This window comes from Rattus norvegicus, chromosome 10, assembly GCF_036323735.1.
Source record: "Rattus norvegicus strain BN/NHsdMcwi chromosome 10, GRCr8, whole genome shotgun sequence".
Taxonomy (NCBI): Eukaryota; Metazoa; Chordata; class Mammalia; order Rodentia; family Muridae; genus Rattus; species Rattus norvegicus.
Window position 1 is genome coordinate 73,355,950 of NC_086028.1, and position 19,068 is coordinate 73,375,017.

The window sequence follows — 19,068 nt, forward strand, 5'->3', positions numbered from 1 at the left end:
TTATAAAAATACCATAGATGGAGCCTGCCTCCTCATTTCCCCACCACAGATTTCTTGGACTAGATACATGTTTAATAATAGCTTGTCTCTGATATTCACAGTAGCTACCTCTATGTGAGGAAAGGATAGAAAACATTCAAGACATCATACGGGCTTACGATCTACAGATTCCAACCAGTAGCAGTGGCTGACTCCTACATAGAAGACTGGGAACTACAAACAGGCTGGGGTCACCTCAGTGACATCTGACGCTGTCCAACCAGAAGTCTGACTTGTGTGTTGCAGGAATTGAAGAATGTACTAAAAGACTAAAATATTTCGTCTCTATACTTTCTCATTTGTTTTTATTGTTTTTAATTCTGGCGGGAGAGGGGTTCAAATTCAAATAGAATTTCCTATAATCTGGAAGGATGGGGAAGCACGGTTCCGTCACCCAAGAATAACCCAGTAATGACATCTGAACGCGTGGGAAGTGTTTCCCTCTACACTAAGAGGATCTAAGGCTGTACCCTAGTGGAATTCCCTGCTCAAATTGGAAGACCACGCAAAGGAAGATGGAGATATCATAGCAAGAGCACTGAGGGCTTAGCTGGTCAGGAATGAAAATACCCGAGGGTAGGGGACATTAGAAGCCAGCATCCCCCAGTTAGTAGGTTGAAGCTGTGCTGTGCTTGACCGACTGAAGAGCCAGGTGACCAACTGGAGCTCTGACTGCCGCTGGAGATATGAGAGGGACGCGACGCCGCTGGGCACCGAGTCAGAGTCACGAGAGGCAGCCCAGCTGTGCCCAGCGGGCCAGCGCCAGACCCTGGCGTCCTCCATCTTCTCTCCTGAGCTCCCCCTGCTCCAGCTGCCTGAGCCACGGACCGCAGCATCACACACCCCCGCGGGGGGGGACGCCGCGCCCCATCCCCGCCCCCGGCCCCACCCCAGCCCCCGCGCGGGCGCCCTGACCCCACCGCCCGCGGGCACTGGCTGAGCTCCGAGGCGGCGCGCCGGCGGCGGGGACGCCCGGAGGGGGTCGGAGCGGCTGGGGGCGGCGGCGGCCGGGCCGGGGCTCCCCCCCCGCCCGCGCTCGCCGCCGCGGTGGTGCGTCCCGGAGGTTACCGGAAGTGGCCGCGCTCGGCGCTGCCATGTTGAGGAGCCGCCGCTGCCGCTGCCGCCGCCGCCGCCGCCGCCGCTTTGTTGTCGCCTCCTCCGGCTGAGGAGGCTCCCCGAGCGGGGGGAGTGGGGAGGAGGGGGGTCGGCCGCCGCAGCCATGGAGGCCAACTGGACCGCGTTCCTGTTCCAGGTACTGGGGGCCCCGGGGGGGCCGGGGGGCCAGGGGGGCCGGGCCGGGCTCGGGCGGGCGCTCCTCCCCTCCCGGCTCCGCTCTCCGGCCGGGCCTTAATCCCCCTTTGTTTTTCCGCCCGCCCGCTCCGGCGGAGCCCGGCCGCTGAGGTGAAAGGAGGCGGCCTCGCAGGGTGCGGGGGAGAAGCAGGCCTCGGGGTGAACCCGGGCCCCCCCAAGCACACACGCACACACACACCCTTCCCTCCCGCCCTGAAGGGGAAGGGAGGAGGCCGGCCGCTGTCACCACCGGGCGGCCCAGAGAAAAGAGGGCGCCGGGCCGCTGGGTAGCGCGGGCCGCTCGGCCACTGCGCGCCGGACCGGGGCCGCGCGGCGCTGCGAGGGGGTCCCCGGGTCCCGCTCCAAGTCCCCATCCATCTTTCGCTCGCGCTTTCGCGTCACCTCTCTTTTTGTGTGTGTGCTTGTGTGTTGACTTTCTGACCCTCCTCCCACATCCCGCGAATAGCGGGTATCTCTGGCTTCTCCGCCACTCCCCCTTCTCGCCGCCCCCTCGGGTGTACCCGACGGGGGGTGTTGCGAGCGTGGTTCCCGTCTGTAAACTTTTCTCGGTCCCTAACCCAAGTCCTAAGCGATCCCTGGCAGCTGGTCCCCTCGCCTCTGTCCAGCTCCTGCGGTCCCATTGAGCTTGGGGAATCCCCGGACCGGCGGGCCGGGCGGGGGCGGGGAGCGGCGGGGGCCGGGACTCCTGCAGGCCCGACCTTTCCCGGAGCGCGTCTTGCTAGTCTCGCTCCGCGGCCCGCTCGAATGTTCGCTCCGGCCCAGTGGGCGACGGGAAGCGGAGAGGGAGCGCAAAGTCCGCTTACAAAGCCCCCAGCTGAGTCACTCGTGGAGTGTGTGTGTGTGTGGGGGGGGGGGTCTTCGCGTCTTTTTCTTCTTTTTTCCTTTTTGCCAGAAACTTCAAAGCTAGTGTAGCGGATGCTTCAGCCATACCCTTCCCCTGTTCTTCTGCCACTTTAATGCGGGACCCCTGTTTGGAACTTTTTTTTTTTGGCTGCTTCCTTTCTGTTTGCAAATGCATTGATGTGCAGTAGAGATGAGCACACGCAGAAACTTCAGAACTGAAGGTTAGAAAGCTAGTCGTTTTTTTAAATGTGTCCTTCCCACCTCCCTCTTTTGAGTTATTTTCCTAAATACTTCTCGCAATTCCAAACGCATAGTTTGGGCGCTTGAGACCTTTGGAAATGCAGAACCTTCAAAAGATTATACTCTCAGCATCTGGTCCCATCCCGGTGGAGTTAATATAGGGAATTGGAGGATTCAAAATTACCCATTGTGTAATCTGGCTTGTCCTATTAAGACATATTTCAGATGTGGGCATTTTATTTTAAGTAATTGTTGAAGTAAATGGACTTACTAAAATTGGAAATTTTTAAGATTTTGCAACTTCTGAACGTCCCACTTTATCATCCTGATCTAGTGTTGGTTTTATTGTGCTTTGATGAGCTTGTTATAAGTGATGGTCAACTTAAGAATGCATTGGCAAAGAAATACAGAACTAGCTGGCCTGAGAGTTGGTGCAAAGAGAAGCTTACAAATGATCATTTTACAGTAGAAGACTGAGGGACTTTAGGTGTAGTTTAAACAATATTAGAATGAGTATCTGTAAACTTGGAGGCTGAACAAAACAAGTCCTTTATGTAAAGGAGAAACCCATAATTCATCTTGGGGAAGTTAGTTGAAAGATCCTACAAAATACTTTTAAACACTATTTAAACTATTCCCTTCCCGGATAAAGCTAATGCCAACCTATTAATTTTTTTCCATGAGGAAATGTGAAAGCTCATATTTAATCCCGGACATGCAGTGTGTGCTGTGAAAATCATTGCAAAAGCTGTAATTTAGAGCTGAGGACAGTGAGTAAAGAAAGCCCTTCCTATGGAAAGGTAGCAAAGACAGGCAGTTCTAGTTCTCAGTGACCCCCCTCCCCACACCGGGGAAATGCAGAGTTAAACTCCGTGTCTCAGAGCATCATGTTGAATTTATATCTTTAAGCAAGTTTTAATAACCTGCCTGCTTACCAGATAACATGGTGGGAAGTAAAAGTGTAGCTCTTAAAATGTTTGATGGATGATTTGTACGGGACATTCGGGAGATGACTCACTGATGCTAATTTGTTTCAGTACAAAATTTTTTACCCTCTGGCAACGGAGATTTCATGGTTCCACATCCTACCACCCTGGGTGATGAAATAATATTTCTGGTTTTGTTGTTGTTGTTGTTCTTTGGTTGGCTGGTTTTGTTTTGTTTGTTTGTTTATTTTGCCAGTCCCAGAGAAAGGAAAGCTTGAGCAGAGGGAGAGCTGTGCACTGGAGTTAGAAGATGAAATTTAAACTTTGATGTGACGATGCTAGTCAGATAAAAGCTTACTAAGAACTTGTATTTGAGAAATAAATCACTGAAATGCAGACCTCGGTTGTTATCTAACTCTCCCTCAGAGAACACTGAGGAAAATTGGCTTTCTTAGCCAGTGGAGAAGTGTCGGCTCCTAGCAGTCTGCAGAGACCGATTCTTCTGGTGGTTCTATAGCATTTTACTCAAGACACAGGGACCTGGTGTGGCTCTTGTGAGCAAGCATCAAGACGCTGTAGACCAACTTGTACTGCACAAACATCTGAATTGGTGAATGACAGGGGTTTTAGTAGTCCATCCTGCTAATGGTAGTTTAGAATTGAAAAATAGCTCGAATGTTATAAGTTTGAACTTTGTCCAGAAGATTCGCATTCCGCAGCGTCTGATCTGTTAGCCTTTGAAATTGTATATCCTGAGCTCTTCAGCTCTTAACTGTTTGCAGTCTATATGGAAACGTGGGTATCCTGCTTAGCTTGGAAAAGAGTAAGATCAGAGACCAAATTCTGATATCACCTGAGTGGGTGGACCCCAAGTTGTAAGAGCTGCACAAATAAAATTGAAAGTGAGCTGTAATTCAGTAATCCATTAGTTAGCTACAATTTTTGAGTATCATTCTAAAACCTGAAAGACATTTAAGTCAAAATCGTTAAATTCAGACCACTACCTTGCCTCCTGACCTTTAGGGGAGACTGGTTCCAGGCAATAGCTTCTGATCTCTCATTAAATGAACTTGTGGGATAGATGTCCCTAACTGTCAGAGGAGGGGCTCTGCCAGCCTCCTTGGGCATTTGCTGTTTTTGTTTTCTGTGTCTTTAATCAACTTAGCTAATCAAGTGACTTAAGAGTGTGATGGTAAGAAAAACCGAAGTGTCTGAGATGGGGGAATATGCTCTTCCTAGGATGTTATATGCTTAAAATATGAGGAACTTTTAGCTTTACTCTTTTAGGATTACAAAACTCAAGTATAGGGGCTTGGGTTTACTGTCATGTATTTCAAAAATAATGTTGGTAAAGAACAACATATTAGGGAGAGCTATTTCAGGAACTTTTTCCATCATTTTCTAAAATTTCCAAACGGTGGTCAGGCTCCAGTCTTGAAGTAGAGAAAGCACATCGTGACAGCATATATCTTACCCTATTCAAACCAGTGGATGTGCTTGCAGTTGGGTTTTCTTTCACTAGTGTTGGTTAAGGACACAAACTCCAGTAGAGGACTGGTGATCTGAGAAACAACTGGCAGGTGTTTAGCCCCTTCCCAGATGCCTTCCCAGGTGATAAATGACAGCTTTTATTGCAGCCAAATCTTTTAATAGAGTTAAGTGATGAACTTTCTATTTCTACATAAACTTACTAGCTAGTATATGTCTTCAGAGAGCTCCATTCCTGTCATTGCTTAGCTGTCCCTTCCTCAATCACTAGTTCTCTTCTTTTAGAGGGGGAGAGACTTGCTCCTTTTTTTGTCCTGAGTAACAGGCAGTAGATAATTGTGTTAGTCATATACAGAGTTTGTATGTTGATGCAGTCTAAGAGTCTGTTAAACACTTAGTCTTGAATTTAATTTTTTGACATGTTATTTAGACTTGGTTTCTGTATTGACAGTCAAAATGCAAAGAGGTTTCATCAGCTAATACGTGCCTCATGAACTAGGGTACTGTATACTTTAGTCAGCTGTTTGAAAGTATGATTGCTGTCAGCAGTGTAGATGCAAAAACATTTTGATCAGCTGCAGTTTTCATCGTTTTGTACCCAGAGCTCTTGAGAGTCTCTGCAGGTCTGCTGTAGAGAACAAGAGAACAGTGCACAGGCTCCTGGACTGTCTCTTCTGCTCTCCTGTCCGGAGCATGTTGAATGGTTAAGGTCACTGTGGAGGCTCAAATTCTCAAGTGTAAATGTTTGGTTTTAGGCCCATGAAGCGTCCCATCACCAACAGCAGGCAGCGCAGAACAGCTTGCTGCCCCTCCTGAGTTCTGCTGTGGAGCCCCCTGATCAGAAACCGTTGCTTCCAATACCAATTACTCAGAAACCCCAGGCTGCACCAGAGACATTAAAGGATGCCATTGGGATTAAAAAAGAAAAACCCAAAACTTCGTTTGTGTGCACTTACTGCAGTAAAGCATTCAGGGACAGCTATCACCTGAGGCGCCATCAGTCCTGCCACACAGGGATCAAGCTGGTGTCTCGGGCAAAGAAAACCCCCACCACGGTGGTTCCCCTTATCTCCACCATTGCTGGGGACAGCAGCCGAACTTCGCTGGTTTCAACTATTGCAGGCATCTTGTCAACAGTCACTACATCGTCCTCGGGCACCAACCCCAGCAGCAGTGCCAGTACCACAGCAATGCCTGTGCCCCAATCTGTCAAGAAGCCTAGTAAGCCTGTCAAGAAGAACCATGCCTGTGAGATGTGTGGGAAGGCCTTCCGGGATGTGTACCACCTCAATCGACACAAGCTTTCCCATTCGGACGAAAAGCCTTTTGAGTGTCCCATTTGTAACCAGCGCTTCAAGAGGAAGGACCGGATGACTTACCACGTGAGGTCTCATGAGGGAGGCATCACCAAACCATATACTTGCAGTGTTTGTGGGAAAGGCTTCTCCAGGTACTGCACTTTGCTTTGCTTTTCATTAGGGTATTAGTTAGCATCAGTTTGTGTCTGTGGTGGAGGCTTATGTGAGAAGGTGCATGAGCAGGGCTGCATATTGGAGGAGGTCGCTGATGAGTATTGTGTGTTTAGGTCTAACGCTGGGATGGTGTGATTGACAGGTGGAGACACAGCAGTTCACCTGTTCTGTCTTTAAGGAGGGCCTTTGATAGCTCCAGGCCTTCATTTGGCACATGGATTCTCCTAACTGCAAATACCCCACACTGTCTACGTCCACTGGCGAGCAGATGGAAGAATCACTGTGCGGTCAAAGAAACTTTCCTGTTAGTTGGGGTGACCTTGAATATCCTTTTCTTTCTGCTTACGTGTGTGCCTGCAGTCCAGAAGAGGGCACTACATCGCATTACAGACGGCTGTGAGCCACCATGTGGTTGCTGGGAATTGAACTCAGGGCCTCTGGAAGAGCAGTCAGTGATCTTAACCACCGAGCCATCTCTCCAGCCCGACCTTATTGCAGCTTTTAGGAAGATCATTCCTACCGTACCCCAACTCTCCTCATTTTTTATGTTGTATTTCAATTTTTAGAAAAAGCTATCAGAGTTGACTTAGTGGTAGTTACTTCTGGTGTTGAACTAAAACTCTTGAGTGTTTGTGATTGTAAAGAGTCAGGACTTAGTATGCTCTGAGGAAACATAACGGGAGGGATTAAGGTCTGTGTTTGTGATAGGAGAGGTAAGGAGATTTGCACTGAGGCTGGAGGGAGTTGGTAATTCTTGCTTTCTGCAGAATACTCACTGTAGTCGCCACGGTGCAGTGTCACATAAGTAGCATTCTCTCTGAGCGCTCCACTACATCTTCTGTTTGAAACTCTTTTACAGGCCTGACCACCTAAGCTGTCATGTAAAACATGTGCATTCAACAGAAAGACCCTTCAAATGCCAAGTAAGAGTTAAAATGACTTATCCTCACATAGCCCTTGGTGCACATTATCCAAAGAGGGAGCCAGTTGAATCTTGTGCTCCTGTGTGTCTTCAAGTCACTGATGGGAGTGAATGTGGTTGGTTCATTGGAATTCTAGTTTTATAATATGTAACACAGTATATTTTTATAATAAAAGATGGTTTTTAAATATAAGTATATTATCTTGTGTAGACACATTTTATGTAGCTCTCTTTCCTTAAGCAATGGCATTATTTGGTGATAGATGGGAAATGATTTTTGTAAATAATAAAAAAAATGTGCATGTGTATATACCTAAGTGTATGACTGTGTGTCGTGTGTGCAGGGCCTGAGCAGGTTAGAAGGTTATCAGACCTCCTGGAGTTAGAGTTACACATGGTTGTGTGCTACGTGGATGCTAGGAACTGAACTTGGGTCATGGACAAGAGCAGGCAGTGCTCTTAACTGCTGAGCCATGTTGCCAGCCCCTTTTGTAATTTTTTAAAATTTTTTATGTATATGAACATTTGCCTATATACTTACATATGCACCCGTGTGCATGCCTGGTGCCCAAGCAGGGAAAAGAAGGTGTCCAGTCTTGGAACTGGAGTTACAGATGCTCGTGAGCCACCGTGTGAGTGCTGGGAACTAACCCTGCGTCCTCTGCAAGAGCAACCAGGGTTCTTAAACAACAGCCATGTCTCCAGCCAAAAGAAGGGGGTCATTTTATAGTGCATTTTCTGTCATCACTGGGGTAACTGAATTTTCTGGATTTTCGTATGCTGTTACCAAATTGGAAAATTAAAAAATATATATTTAGATGGGTGATTTTATTTGATATAAACTGTGGTAATGAAAAAATTGAGAATTTTGCTAAATCAAATGACTGTCTCAGGCGTTCCCGATCTTAGTCTGTTGCTGGAAGTTCTCTAGTTCACCCTGCAGTTGTTCGTTAACGACTGCTTTATTAAGTAAATGACTTGAGGGTTGGGGATTTAGCTCAGTGGTAGAGTGCTTGCCTAGCAAGCGCAAGGCCCTGGGTTCGGTCCCCAGCTCCGGGGAAAAAAAAGAAAAAAAAAAAAAGTAAATGACTTGAGCTCCAAGAAGAATGTAACTGGAGGAAGGAGGAAGGAGGCGAGTGCCGCTGAGTGAGGATCAGGCCCTTAGTCCTGCAGGGATATTGTGATAGCTGTCAGTCCTGCTCCAGGAGGCGTCAGGTAGCTAACTGTCTTGTTCAGGATTGCTCTGCTTAGTGATTTGCACAACTCAGTTTAAGTCTAGGCTTTTTGTTTTGTATTGTTTTGTCCCTGCAGTGCTGGGAATTAAGCAGGTACTCTATCATTGAGCCCCACCTCCAGCCCTAAATCTAGGTTTAACTGAGTGTGGGGCTCACATCTTTTCACTGCTCTGTGCTGATGTGTTTTCTTCCCCCAAGACACAAGCATCTAAAATTCTAAAATGTTTTAGTGTGATCTGTGATTCTCAGTAACACATGCAATGAAAATTATACTACTTTAGCCAGCTTGCTGATTTATGTAGGGTAATGTGTAAAATATACGTACTTTAAAATGAGTTGAACAGGATAGTCTATATTTAAAAAAAGTTTTCCTCCCTCATGCAGACGTGCACTGCTGCCTTTGCCACCAAAGACAGACTACGGACACACATGGTGCGCCATGAAGGCAAGGTATCATGTAACATCTGTGGGAAGCTCTTGAGTGCAGCGTATATCACCAGCCACTTAAAGACACATGGGCAGAGCCAAAGTATCAACTGTAACACGTGTAAACAAGGCATCAGCAAAAGTAGGTGGCGTTTCAGATTGCTTCGCATTTCATAGTGATAGAAATCTAGGGTTTTCAGTGTATCAAAGATAACTGTACTGTACTCTCAGGACTGTATTAATGTTTCTCCTGTTTCCTCTTATCATGGGAGGGAGCGCATTGGTGCTGGAACCGTGCTTTAAATGCATACATGCAAACAACAATGCTACACGCTCCATTCACTTGCTTCAGTTCCACACTTGTCTACTACTAATAACACCGCAGGGCAGAGTTTCACTCCAGCTGCTTCAGGGTTGTTTAGGAGGCTCGATAGGAGCGCTGGTGCTTAGAGTTGAAGCAGCTGAGTGTGCGCGCCCTTCACACCTGTATTCCTAGAGCATGGGAGGTGGAAGCAGGAGTATCAGAAGTCCAAGATCAGAGCTCACTGTACAGTACATGTGAGGCCATGCACGAGACTGTATCTCAAGATAATGTAGTACAACTTAATATAATAATAATAACAATAATAATAGTAGTAGTAGTAAAAAAAAACAAGCCAAGGATGGTGGCACGTACTTAGAATCCTAGCACTTGGGAGATGGAATTGGGAGGGTCGGGAGTTTAAAGCTAGCATCACCAACAGAAACAATTTGACACCAGCCTGGGCTACATGAGACCTTTTGTCCAAACACGCACACAGACACACGGAGGGGGGTCATATCATAACAGGCTTGAATATTTGGCTTGCCTTACTTTCAGAATTGAAGACAAAATATTCCAGAGACTTAAGGATAAAATTTAATGCTTAATTTATCCAACTTTTTATTTTGCAAATTTCCCTAACCACTAGAACAAAGTTATTTTCATAATTCTGTATACTATTACATATGTATTTCATGCAACAGAAATGTCAGGTTGTATAAGTAAATATTCACAAATGGCATAAATAAATGGAAAGGTTAAGTATGTATTTTGTTTTGTTTAGTTTTGTTTTTGTAGCCCTGACTGACTTGGAACTCAGAGATCCGCCTTCCTCTGCCTCCCACGTACTAGTTTTAAAGCTATGTGCCACCATACTTGGCTAATTTTAATGTATTCTAATCTCATCTACTTGTGCATCTTTGTGAGTACATTGGGTTTATTATCTAGCATGCTACACTTTATGAAAATTTACATTTAATGTGTGTCTTTGTGATAAATATGTTTGATAGATTACTAAACCCATGCTTATATTATCCAACTTCCTTTTGCAAAGATAATTCCTTTTTAATATAGCTAAGAATTATTCTCTTTCTTATAGCAGCTTTCTCTAGTTGTGTAGATTATTGAGAATGATATTTGATGGGCACACAGGCCATGTGCAAGCATAGAGACCAGAGGGAACTTCGGAGATTTGGTTCTCTCCTTCCACCATGTAGGCCCCAGGGGTTGACGTCATCAGACGTGAAGCCAGATGCCTTTACCTGCTGAGCCAGCTTTGTGGCCTTAGTGTCCTGATTTTTAGCGAGATTATTTGTCTTGCTTGATATAGATACATGGGGGAGGGGATGCACTGTATCAAGAGCTGTTAGTTAAATGACAGCGGTTATAGAGGCACAGGGGGTCAAAGCATCTGGTTTTGGGTGTGTGTGTTGGGTTTTGGAACAGGGTCTTACTATATAGTCTTGGCTGGCCCGGAACTCACAGTGTAGACTATCAGATTGATTGAGAACTCATAGAGATCCGTCTGCCTCTGCCTCCTGAGTGCTGAGATTGAAACTGTGCCACCACGCCTGGCTTGAGTTTCTTTGCTGTTGTTTCTGACAGGGTCTTTTGCCGAGAGTGGAACCCAGGCCTTCCAGCATGTTAGCTAAGCACTGTTACAGCTGACCTACATCTCTAGTTCCTGGGTTTAGATTTGAAAATGTGGCTGCACTTTTTCAAGGTAAACACAGTGTTTGTGCTTTGTCTTTGGAATAGCTTGCATGAGTGAGGAGACCAGCAATCAGAAGCAGCAGCAGCAGCAGCAGCAACAGCAGCAGCAGCAGCAACAGCAGCAACAACATGTGACGAGCTGGCCAGGGAAGCAGGTAGAGACACTGAGACTATGGGAAGAAGCTGTCAAAGCGAGAAAGAAAGGTAAGAAAGGGCTGTCAGTGCTCCAGGCATGGCTCAAACAGTGTTAAATTTAGTAGTCCAGGTAACGGAAGTCTGGGGAGCACAACACTGTCCACCCTGGTACACTGCTCACAGTGCTGCTTTACTGGACAGTGTTTAGTGCAGTCTATTGGCAACAGAGCCTCCATTTAGGACTTTATTACTGGGAAATGTCCTCAGTGCTTCGTGCCTTGTTCTTCCTGTGGACTTACTTTTTGTAACATGTACAGTCAAGACTGGGCTCCTTTTTTTTTTTTTTTTTTTTTTTTTTTCCCCAATTTGTTTTGAGACATGGTCTCTCTCTCTAGGCCAGGCTGTTCTGGAACTCTGTATGTATACTAAGCTAAGCTGGCCACAAAGTCACAGAGATTGGCCTGCCTTTGCTTTCCAAGTGCTGGGAGTAAAGGCGTGCACCATGATGCCCATCATGGGCTTCTTTTTTTCATTTTGAGGTGAAGGAGCTACCCTTGTGTAAGTTCGTTTCCTCACAGCTGATCTTCTACTTCTTAGGGCTGCTCTTGCCGTGACCTTACTCTCCTGCCGTCTCTGGTCTTGGCTCTGGGTCTCCATTAGACCTTCGAAGGGCTGGCCCTACCTTAGCATGTCCGCACCTCTGCTGTTGAGGACATTGTAGAGAGTAATGATAACTGTGGAATCCTTGGAAGTAATACTGCGAAGGATGTTTTCACTAGAGAAGGAGTCAAAGTGTTTGTAGTAAGAGGATGCTTGAGGGCTGGGCACAGTTCAGTGGTAAACATTTCCCTTCTGTGTACAGTACCAAAAGTTTGATCCTCTAGAGTGAAAAGAAGACTGGAGGGGAGGCAGGGAAGTGGCACCCGAGACAGAAACGCCTTCCTTTGAGCGAGATGAGAAGAACCTCAGCAGTGACATCATCACCCAGGAAGCAGAAAGCACGTGTGCCTCTCCCGTCCCACTCCATGCACGCTGTGTTCCGTTGCTCTTGAGTCTTTTCTGTTTGCTCTGCACAATGAGACTTGTTCAGCTCATCTTCTGACCTGCGTTAAACAGAGTGCTACTGTGTTCCTCTTTGTAGCTGGAGTTGCTCTCTGTTAGTAACACATTTGGGAGAGAGGAGACTGCTATATTGAAAACCTAATGAAAATCTAAACATGAATCAGAAATGTCACTTTTTTGTTTGTTTTTGTTTTTTTGAGACAGGTTCTCACTGTGTAGCCCTGGCTATCCTGGAGCTCCCTATGTAGACTAGGCTGGCCTCAAATCCAGAGAGCCACACCTAGCCAGAAGTGTCCTTTAAATATTATACCTGAATAAATGTTAAATTCCCAAACCTGGATAAAAGTCAGATAATCATTGAGGAAACTTTAGCTTTATAAATTTCCCAGGCTCCGTTTCAGTTTCTCAATCAAATGTCCCAACAGTCTATTTTAAAAAAAATATGAAGCCTCTCTGGCTGGTTTCCATCGTCAGTCTTGTGTGGCAGCTCCTAGTGTGTAGTGTGGTGCACACAGCTAAGTCACACCAATCAAAGAGGGCTGCTCACTGACCCGAAGCAGTTTGACGCTGTGCACACCTCAAGCTGTAGATTTGAATGGGCATCCAAGGTCTGTCTCCTTATGCTCTTTTATGTCATATTGATAGGAGGTACTGGATCTTCTTGAGGGGGAGGGAGGTGCACTGTCACCTTCTAGGGATTTTCATAAATTAAGATTTATTATTTATGTGTATGAATGTTTTGCCTTAATGTATGTCTGTGTACCATGTGCATACCTGGTGCCAGCAGCAGCCAAAATAGGCTTCGGCTCCTCTATAACTGGAGTCACAGATTGTTCTGAGCCACCATGTAGGTGCTGGTAGAACCCAGGCTGTCTGCAAGGGTAACATGTACTCTTCACTGCTGAGCCAGCTCTTCAGCCCCAGGAGTCTTGTAAAGAACTATTGAAGCATTGCTGGGAAACAAGGGCTGGGGTTCCTCAACAGGCCACAGGACTTCCTTGCTTTTCTTAGCCCTATTTGGTGTGCTTAGAGGTGTGCGTAATGTGTGCAGTTAGATGATGCTGGGCATTACTAGATAATTACATACATAATGTGTGCAGTTAGATGATGCTGGGCATTACTAGATAATTACATACATAATGTGTGCAGTTAGATGATGCTGGGCATTACTAGATAATTACATCAGCATTCGAAGGAAGAGGAAGTGGGGTGGGGAGGAAAGAGGAAGACAGTACGGAGTAGTAGCTTCTCCCTTAATATAAAAAGCGTTATAAACCAGGCGTGGTGGTGCACGCCTTTACTCCCAACATTGGGGAAGTAGAGGAGGTAGAAGATCTCTGTGAGTTTGAGACCAGCCTGGTCTACATAGCCTGTTCCAGACCAGCAAAGGCTACATAGTGAGACCCTGTCTCGGAAAGAAAAGAAACATTACAAATTACATTATTTACAGTGACTCAGACAGACACTGAAATAGTGGTCATCATTCTTTATCCGTTTCTAAAACCTCAACAGAATGTGGCTTTACATCTAAGAAGCCCTAGACATGTTGTGTGCATGAGTACACCCTGCTAGGTACAGTGCCTTCTGAGAAATTGCTGGCACAGCTCTGTGTAGACAAGCTCTTTCCTGCTGGCCTGCTGCTGGTTGACTCTTCCCAGGAAAGACTATAGAACTCAGGAGAACTGCATGAAGGACGTGAGAACGTTTAGCCCTACTTAGAATGACTTGCAGAAGCTAAGAGCCTCTCAGCATCTCTGTGAGGTAGGTAAGTAACTCCGAACTGAAGTCAGAAGTTCAGGGCTAAACAAGCCACTCAGGTCTTCCCAAGCATCAGAGATGAGGTCCATATAGTGGGCTCCCTGGCCCCAGGGTGTGCTTAGGCGGTCCTTGCTTTGTATTTGATCACTTCGTAGAAACTGTAATTTGATTTATTACATGTTCTTTTAAATTAAGAGGAATTAGTTCAGAAGCTGAATTTTGCTTATAGTTTTGAGAGTCTAAAGTCCCCCTTTTGTCTTCTCCTTTTAGAAGCTGCCAACCTGTGCCAAACCTCCACGGCTGCTACGACACCTGTGACTCTCACTACTCCATTCAATATAACATCCTCTGTGTCGTCTGGGACTATGTCAAACCCAGTCACAGTGGCAGCTGCAATGAGCATGAGAAGCCCAGTAAATGTTTCAAGTGCAGTTAATATAACCAGCCCAATGAACATAGGGCATCCTGTAACCATAACCAGCCCGTTGTCCATGACCTCTCCTTTAACACTCACTACCCCAGTCAACCTCCCGACCCCTGTAACGGCCCCAGTGAACATAGCACACCCGGTCACCATCACCTCGCCAATGAACCTGCCCACGCCTATGACATTAGCTGCCCCTCTCAATATAGCAATGAGGCCTGTAGAAAGTATGCCTTTCCTGCCCCAAGCTTTGCCTACGTCACCGCCTTGGTAAACAGTATTATAAAGTCAAAATGTGGGTAAAAGTAAATATTTACCAGCAACTTACCTTTAGTTGATAAAAGCAAAAGCAGACTATGAAATTGGGAGGTTTTATTATATTAGTTAACAAGAGTGTAGTAGCTCCAGTTTTGCTGGGGTTGTTCAAAGTAGGGTGTGTGTAACGTCTCACTGGACCACTTTAGTCTAACCAGGAACCCTTTAGCTGACAGCATTGCTTACGCAGGAAAGTAGCTGGCAAGGTGAGTGCCAGAATTCAAACCAATCATAAAATCCATTCAAAATAAAGAAGCATTATTTGTTTTTAATACATCAGAATCATTTTATTGTAAACACTAGCAGAGTTTCTCCCTCGGTACAAGGTGGGTGGTTTTAACCTGGAGTCTAACCCACAGACTGAGAGCCGTGTAGCAGTGTCTGTGGTTTTGTTTGTATGAGTGAATAGAGGCACCGTCATAATAAAATGCATCTCAGAGAATATGCATTTTACCTTTGGGAATATGTTAATTTCAGGCAGCATTCCCTATGGGAAAGGTGATACCAGCTCTGATATGCAAAGCATATGATAATTTATCATTCTAACTTCAACATATAATAGGGATTGTGACCTGATATTTGGAGATGTAAATATTGCTCAGCATATTAATCCTGATGGAATATAGCATTGTAGTTGACTTTTTTTAAAAAAAAACAAAAACTTTAAAAAAAAAAAACAAACCAACAAATTGTGTTTTGATGAGAAAAGGCTGCGGCTGACTGAGGGGAAGTCAGGTGTGCACGCAGCAGGCTCCTTAGCGGGTCAGTAGATCCTGTTCCAAGAGTGACGAGAACTTTGGAACAGTTTAAATCTATTGCTTTAAATTGGAAGACATTGGAGGCACTGGGATGTGACATGCCCCTCTCTCTCCCAATCAGCGTCTGTTGATGCTACAACAGGCACAGGTGTGCTAGATGCTCACTAGAGTTTATGTCTTATATGAAATTGTATACAGTTTTTATTCTAACCACTAACTAGGTAGTATGCCCCTTCAGAACAGCAGAGTGTATCCCCTTCCTTCTGTTTAATCAAGTATTGTGCTTTGTAAATATGGACATCACTTTCTTTTCCTTTGTATCCGCTTTCTGGAGTTTTCAGGGAGGCAGCTGTCTGCATGCTCCATGGAAACACCTGCAATGATTGTGCACGTTGAGACATGTGCTTTTTGTTTCTTAGCGGGATGCTTTACCCCTGTACATACGGTAGAAACCAAAAGCTAGGGGAACAGACACTCTATACACCATCATGCCACACTTCATGTTTTCAAAGCATTGCGTTAGAGAAGAGTTCATTCAAACCAAGATGCTGTAATTGTTTTTTTACATTGCTATATGTTTTGGGTCTTTTTCATTTTTAATCTTGCATTTAAGAGATATGGAAATGAGTTTTAGCCCTGCAGAATGCATGCAGGGCTGTCACACCAGATGACTTCCGTTTGTTTATACCCCACTGTGTCAGTACAAACATCAAAATACCATGCGTCTGAGGCAGACTTCCTACATCAGGGACAGGTATCTGTGTGTCACTATACAAAACAGTTCTAGGGGATGAACTACATAGTAAAAAAATTAAAATAAATAGTACCTAGTGTAAAATAATTTTATAAATGATCTTTTGTACTTTAGGACATTAAATTGTACAACTTTTGTATATATAAAGCTTAGGAACTTTCTGTTTAGCAGGAAGGCAACACATTCCTACACTTTTAATGTATATGTTTGTTATAATGTCCATGTAAACATGCCCTATGTTTGTGCCTTTTAATTAGTTTGTCTCAATAAACAAAATGTAGAGAAAAATATGTAGCTATGACTTTGTTACAACAGTTCTTATCCACAGTTGAAAATGGTTTGTTTTTAAGTGTAGATCATTATGTGTGAGCTCCTGCAAGGGCTCATGGGGGAAGGCCTAGGGATGGCACTGCTGAGGCCCTGGAGGGCAGTGGTCACGTGCGGAGGAAACCCTCATTTCCTGGCATGTGTTCTGCCCGCTGGGCCTTGTCATCTCTTGTGCTGGCAGCCATGGTCTTTCTGGCCAGACAACCCAGGCCTCCTCCACAGTGGCCAAGGAGCAGTCCTCAAAGTGGGCAGGTGTGGGCCCTTCCCCCAGGCTTCAGCGTGGTCACAAGATCCTGAAAGTATTAGTTCTGACGGAACAAAAGGTATCTACTAGAAATGATTGTAAACAGGAGTGAGACTTCATTGTATGACTTCGGTTAAAATGCTATTTTGTATGCATACTTTATTCACGTAAGAAGCTTGTCTGCAATAATAAAGCCACGCTGTGTCTTCTTTGGGGAGGGAGAGAGTTGAAGCGGGATGGGCGAGGGTAGGGGATTGCAGAGGGGGCACAAACAGGCTGTGGGGTGAAATCCTGTGTCTTGGAACTGAAACTGATGAACTGATTCAACCGTGTGTCGAAGGCACCGACGGCCACCACTCTACAAAAGGCAGAGTATGTTTTCCCTCCTGGTTGTAACCCAGCGGAGAGCTTTCCCTTTATCAGATTGGCAGCTAAACAGTTGTATTAGATAATCTTCAACTCTGACATCCAGCCTGTTCTGCTTGCTCTAGGGCTCGCTGCTTGGCCTGCATCTACCTTTTACTGTGTATTCATTTCCCTCCTAAGGTGTGCTCCTAAATGAAGGTTTCTATGTACGCAGATGATGATTTTACCTGTCAATACCAGCACTGTATTACTAACATGCAAAATACTGCAGATTTATTTTGACAAATTAAAGTTAACCAGTCACAACTGTTATGATGGATTGCTTAATGCTGCAGAAGCTTCCTCGGTCCCCTGCGATGGTAGAAAAACGATTGACGTATTACTTCCCCAGGTGTGGGCCTCCTTCCCAGGTATACACTTCCTGTTACTGGGCTGGGAAGGGAGGGGTGGTTGGTGCCATGGTGCCACAGAAGAGGGCAGGTGGAAAGGCATCAGACTACAGAAGGGTAAGCACCCCTGTGACCCAGCTCCACTAAGGACTGACAATAAGGCAAGGGTAGACATTAATTGTCATGTAAGGCCTCCAGGGGGCTGGTTAAAGGCAGATGTGACAAGTACCCAAATGACGATATCGCAAAGTATCTATATTCTGATACTTCATTTAGTGGAAACCTTTTGGTGCCTCCAGATTTCCTGTTATACTTGCTTTTAGTCTCCTGATTGATTCTGAATACAGCTAAAGGAATCATGTTCCTTGTAATGGTTTTGCCTTGGGAATAGGGAACTTTCATTTCACTGAGTTGCTAGTTGATCCAGCCCCATGCATCTGTTTCTGTTCTTCAGGGGCCCCATAATTTGGTCCTCTGGAGAAACCTGAGGTCAGGATATAGAGGGTAGAGGTTTGTACTTTATTATCTTCAAGGACCACTGGACAGAAGGTGTGGTCAGTCCTTGGACTGACCCAGCTTCCTGTCCATTTCTTCTTTAAAGTGTTTTATAGCCTCAAAAAATACCATTCACACCTATGTGAATCTGTAAATCTCACTACCTCTGGCCTGGCCCCTGCCGATGCTGGGTCCCTCGGGCCTGAATGCTGACTGAACTTGGGGAGTAGAGTCTAGTTTCTCTTTGAGCCTCTAAGGTGGGACCAGAGGACCCAAGTTTGATTCCCAGCACCTGCATCTGCAAGCTCACAACTGCCTTTAATTCTAGCTCTAGGACATCCAACACCCCTGGCCTCTGGGAACACTGTGTACATACATGCACACAGACAAACGCATGTACATGTAATTAAAAATAATTAAAATTTAAAGATACCTTTAAAAAAGAGAATGAGGCCACTCGTAGTAGGTGGGTCTTTCTACCTTGTCATAATCAGAATAGACATGCATAGAGGCCTGTCTCCAGATGATTCTGGATCCTGCCCAGTTGACAAATAACATTAATTACAGACCTTGTTTAATTTTGATATTAGTGAATATAAAGTGCTTAGCACAAGACCTGATACAGAGTATGGGACCTCAAACTCAAAAGATTTTATTTTATGTATATGAGTGTTTTGCCCACATGTATGTTTGTACATATGTGTGCCTAGTGCCCTTAGTGTCTTTCACCACTGACCATCGGCAACTGGAGTTACAGTTGATAGGCTCCACATGGGTTCCTGGAATCGAGCCCGAGTTCTCTGGAGGAACAGAACTCACCAGCACCTAGAACCTCAAATTCAATGCATCCTGTCCTTACCAAATCCTTTTGTTTGGGCGGTGCTGGGCATCGAGGCTCATACATAGTGATCAAGTGCTCTATACTGAGTCACACCCCCAGCCCTCTTATTTCCTGCCTCCTTTATGACCATATCAATTTGGCAGGGGGTGGGGGTGCGGGGGTGGGGGTGCGGGGGTGGGGGGGCTGTTGTTAGGCCACATCACTGGAATGAGGAAATCCATGGAAGACTACCAGCTGGAGATTAGCTTGAGGTGTGGCCTGAGGGCTTTATGCTAGCATCCCAA

The 19,068-nt window shown here is 45.6% G+C and overlaps 1 protein-coding gene across 4 annotated transcripts in view; it reads left to right on the forward strand.

Moving 5' to 3' along the window:
* Vezf1 (vascular endothelial zinc finger 1) overlaps window positions 1-17,371 on the forward strand; it is a 31,655-nt gene extending 14,284 nt beyond the window's left edge. Inside the window, exons 5-10 of one of the 4 annotated variants that reach the window (XM_063268707.1) lie at window positions 102-1,291; window positions 5,603-6,297; window positions 7,179-7,242; window positions 8,843-9,044; window positions 10,962-11,120; window positions 11,914-14,135. In XM_063268707.1, coding sequence (XP_063124777.1) covers window positions 1,259-1,291; window positions 5,603-6,297; window positions 7,179-7,242; window positions 8,843-9,044; window positions 10,962-11,120; window positions 11,914-11,927 — 1,167 coding nt within the window. In that variant the 5' untranslated portion in view covers window positions 102-1,258 and the 3' untranslated portion in view covers window positions 11,928-14,135. Of the gene's footprint in view, window positions 1-101; window positions 1,292-5,602; window positions 6,298-7,178; window positions 7,243-8,842; window positions 9,045-10,961; window positions 11,121-11,913 lie in introns of those variants that run through there. The other 3 variants (XM_008768166.4, XM_063268708.1, NM_001304355.2) reach the window with 3 other exon arrangements.
* The last annotated feature ends 1,697 nt before the right edge of the window (window positions 17,372-19,068 follow it).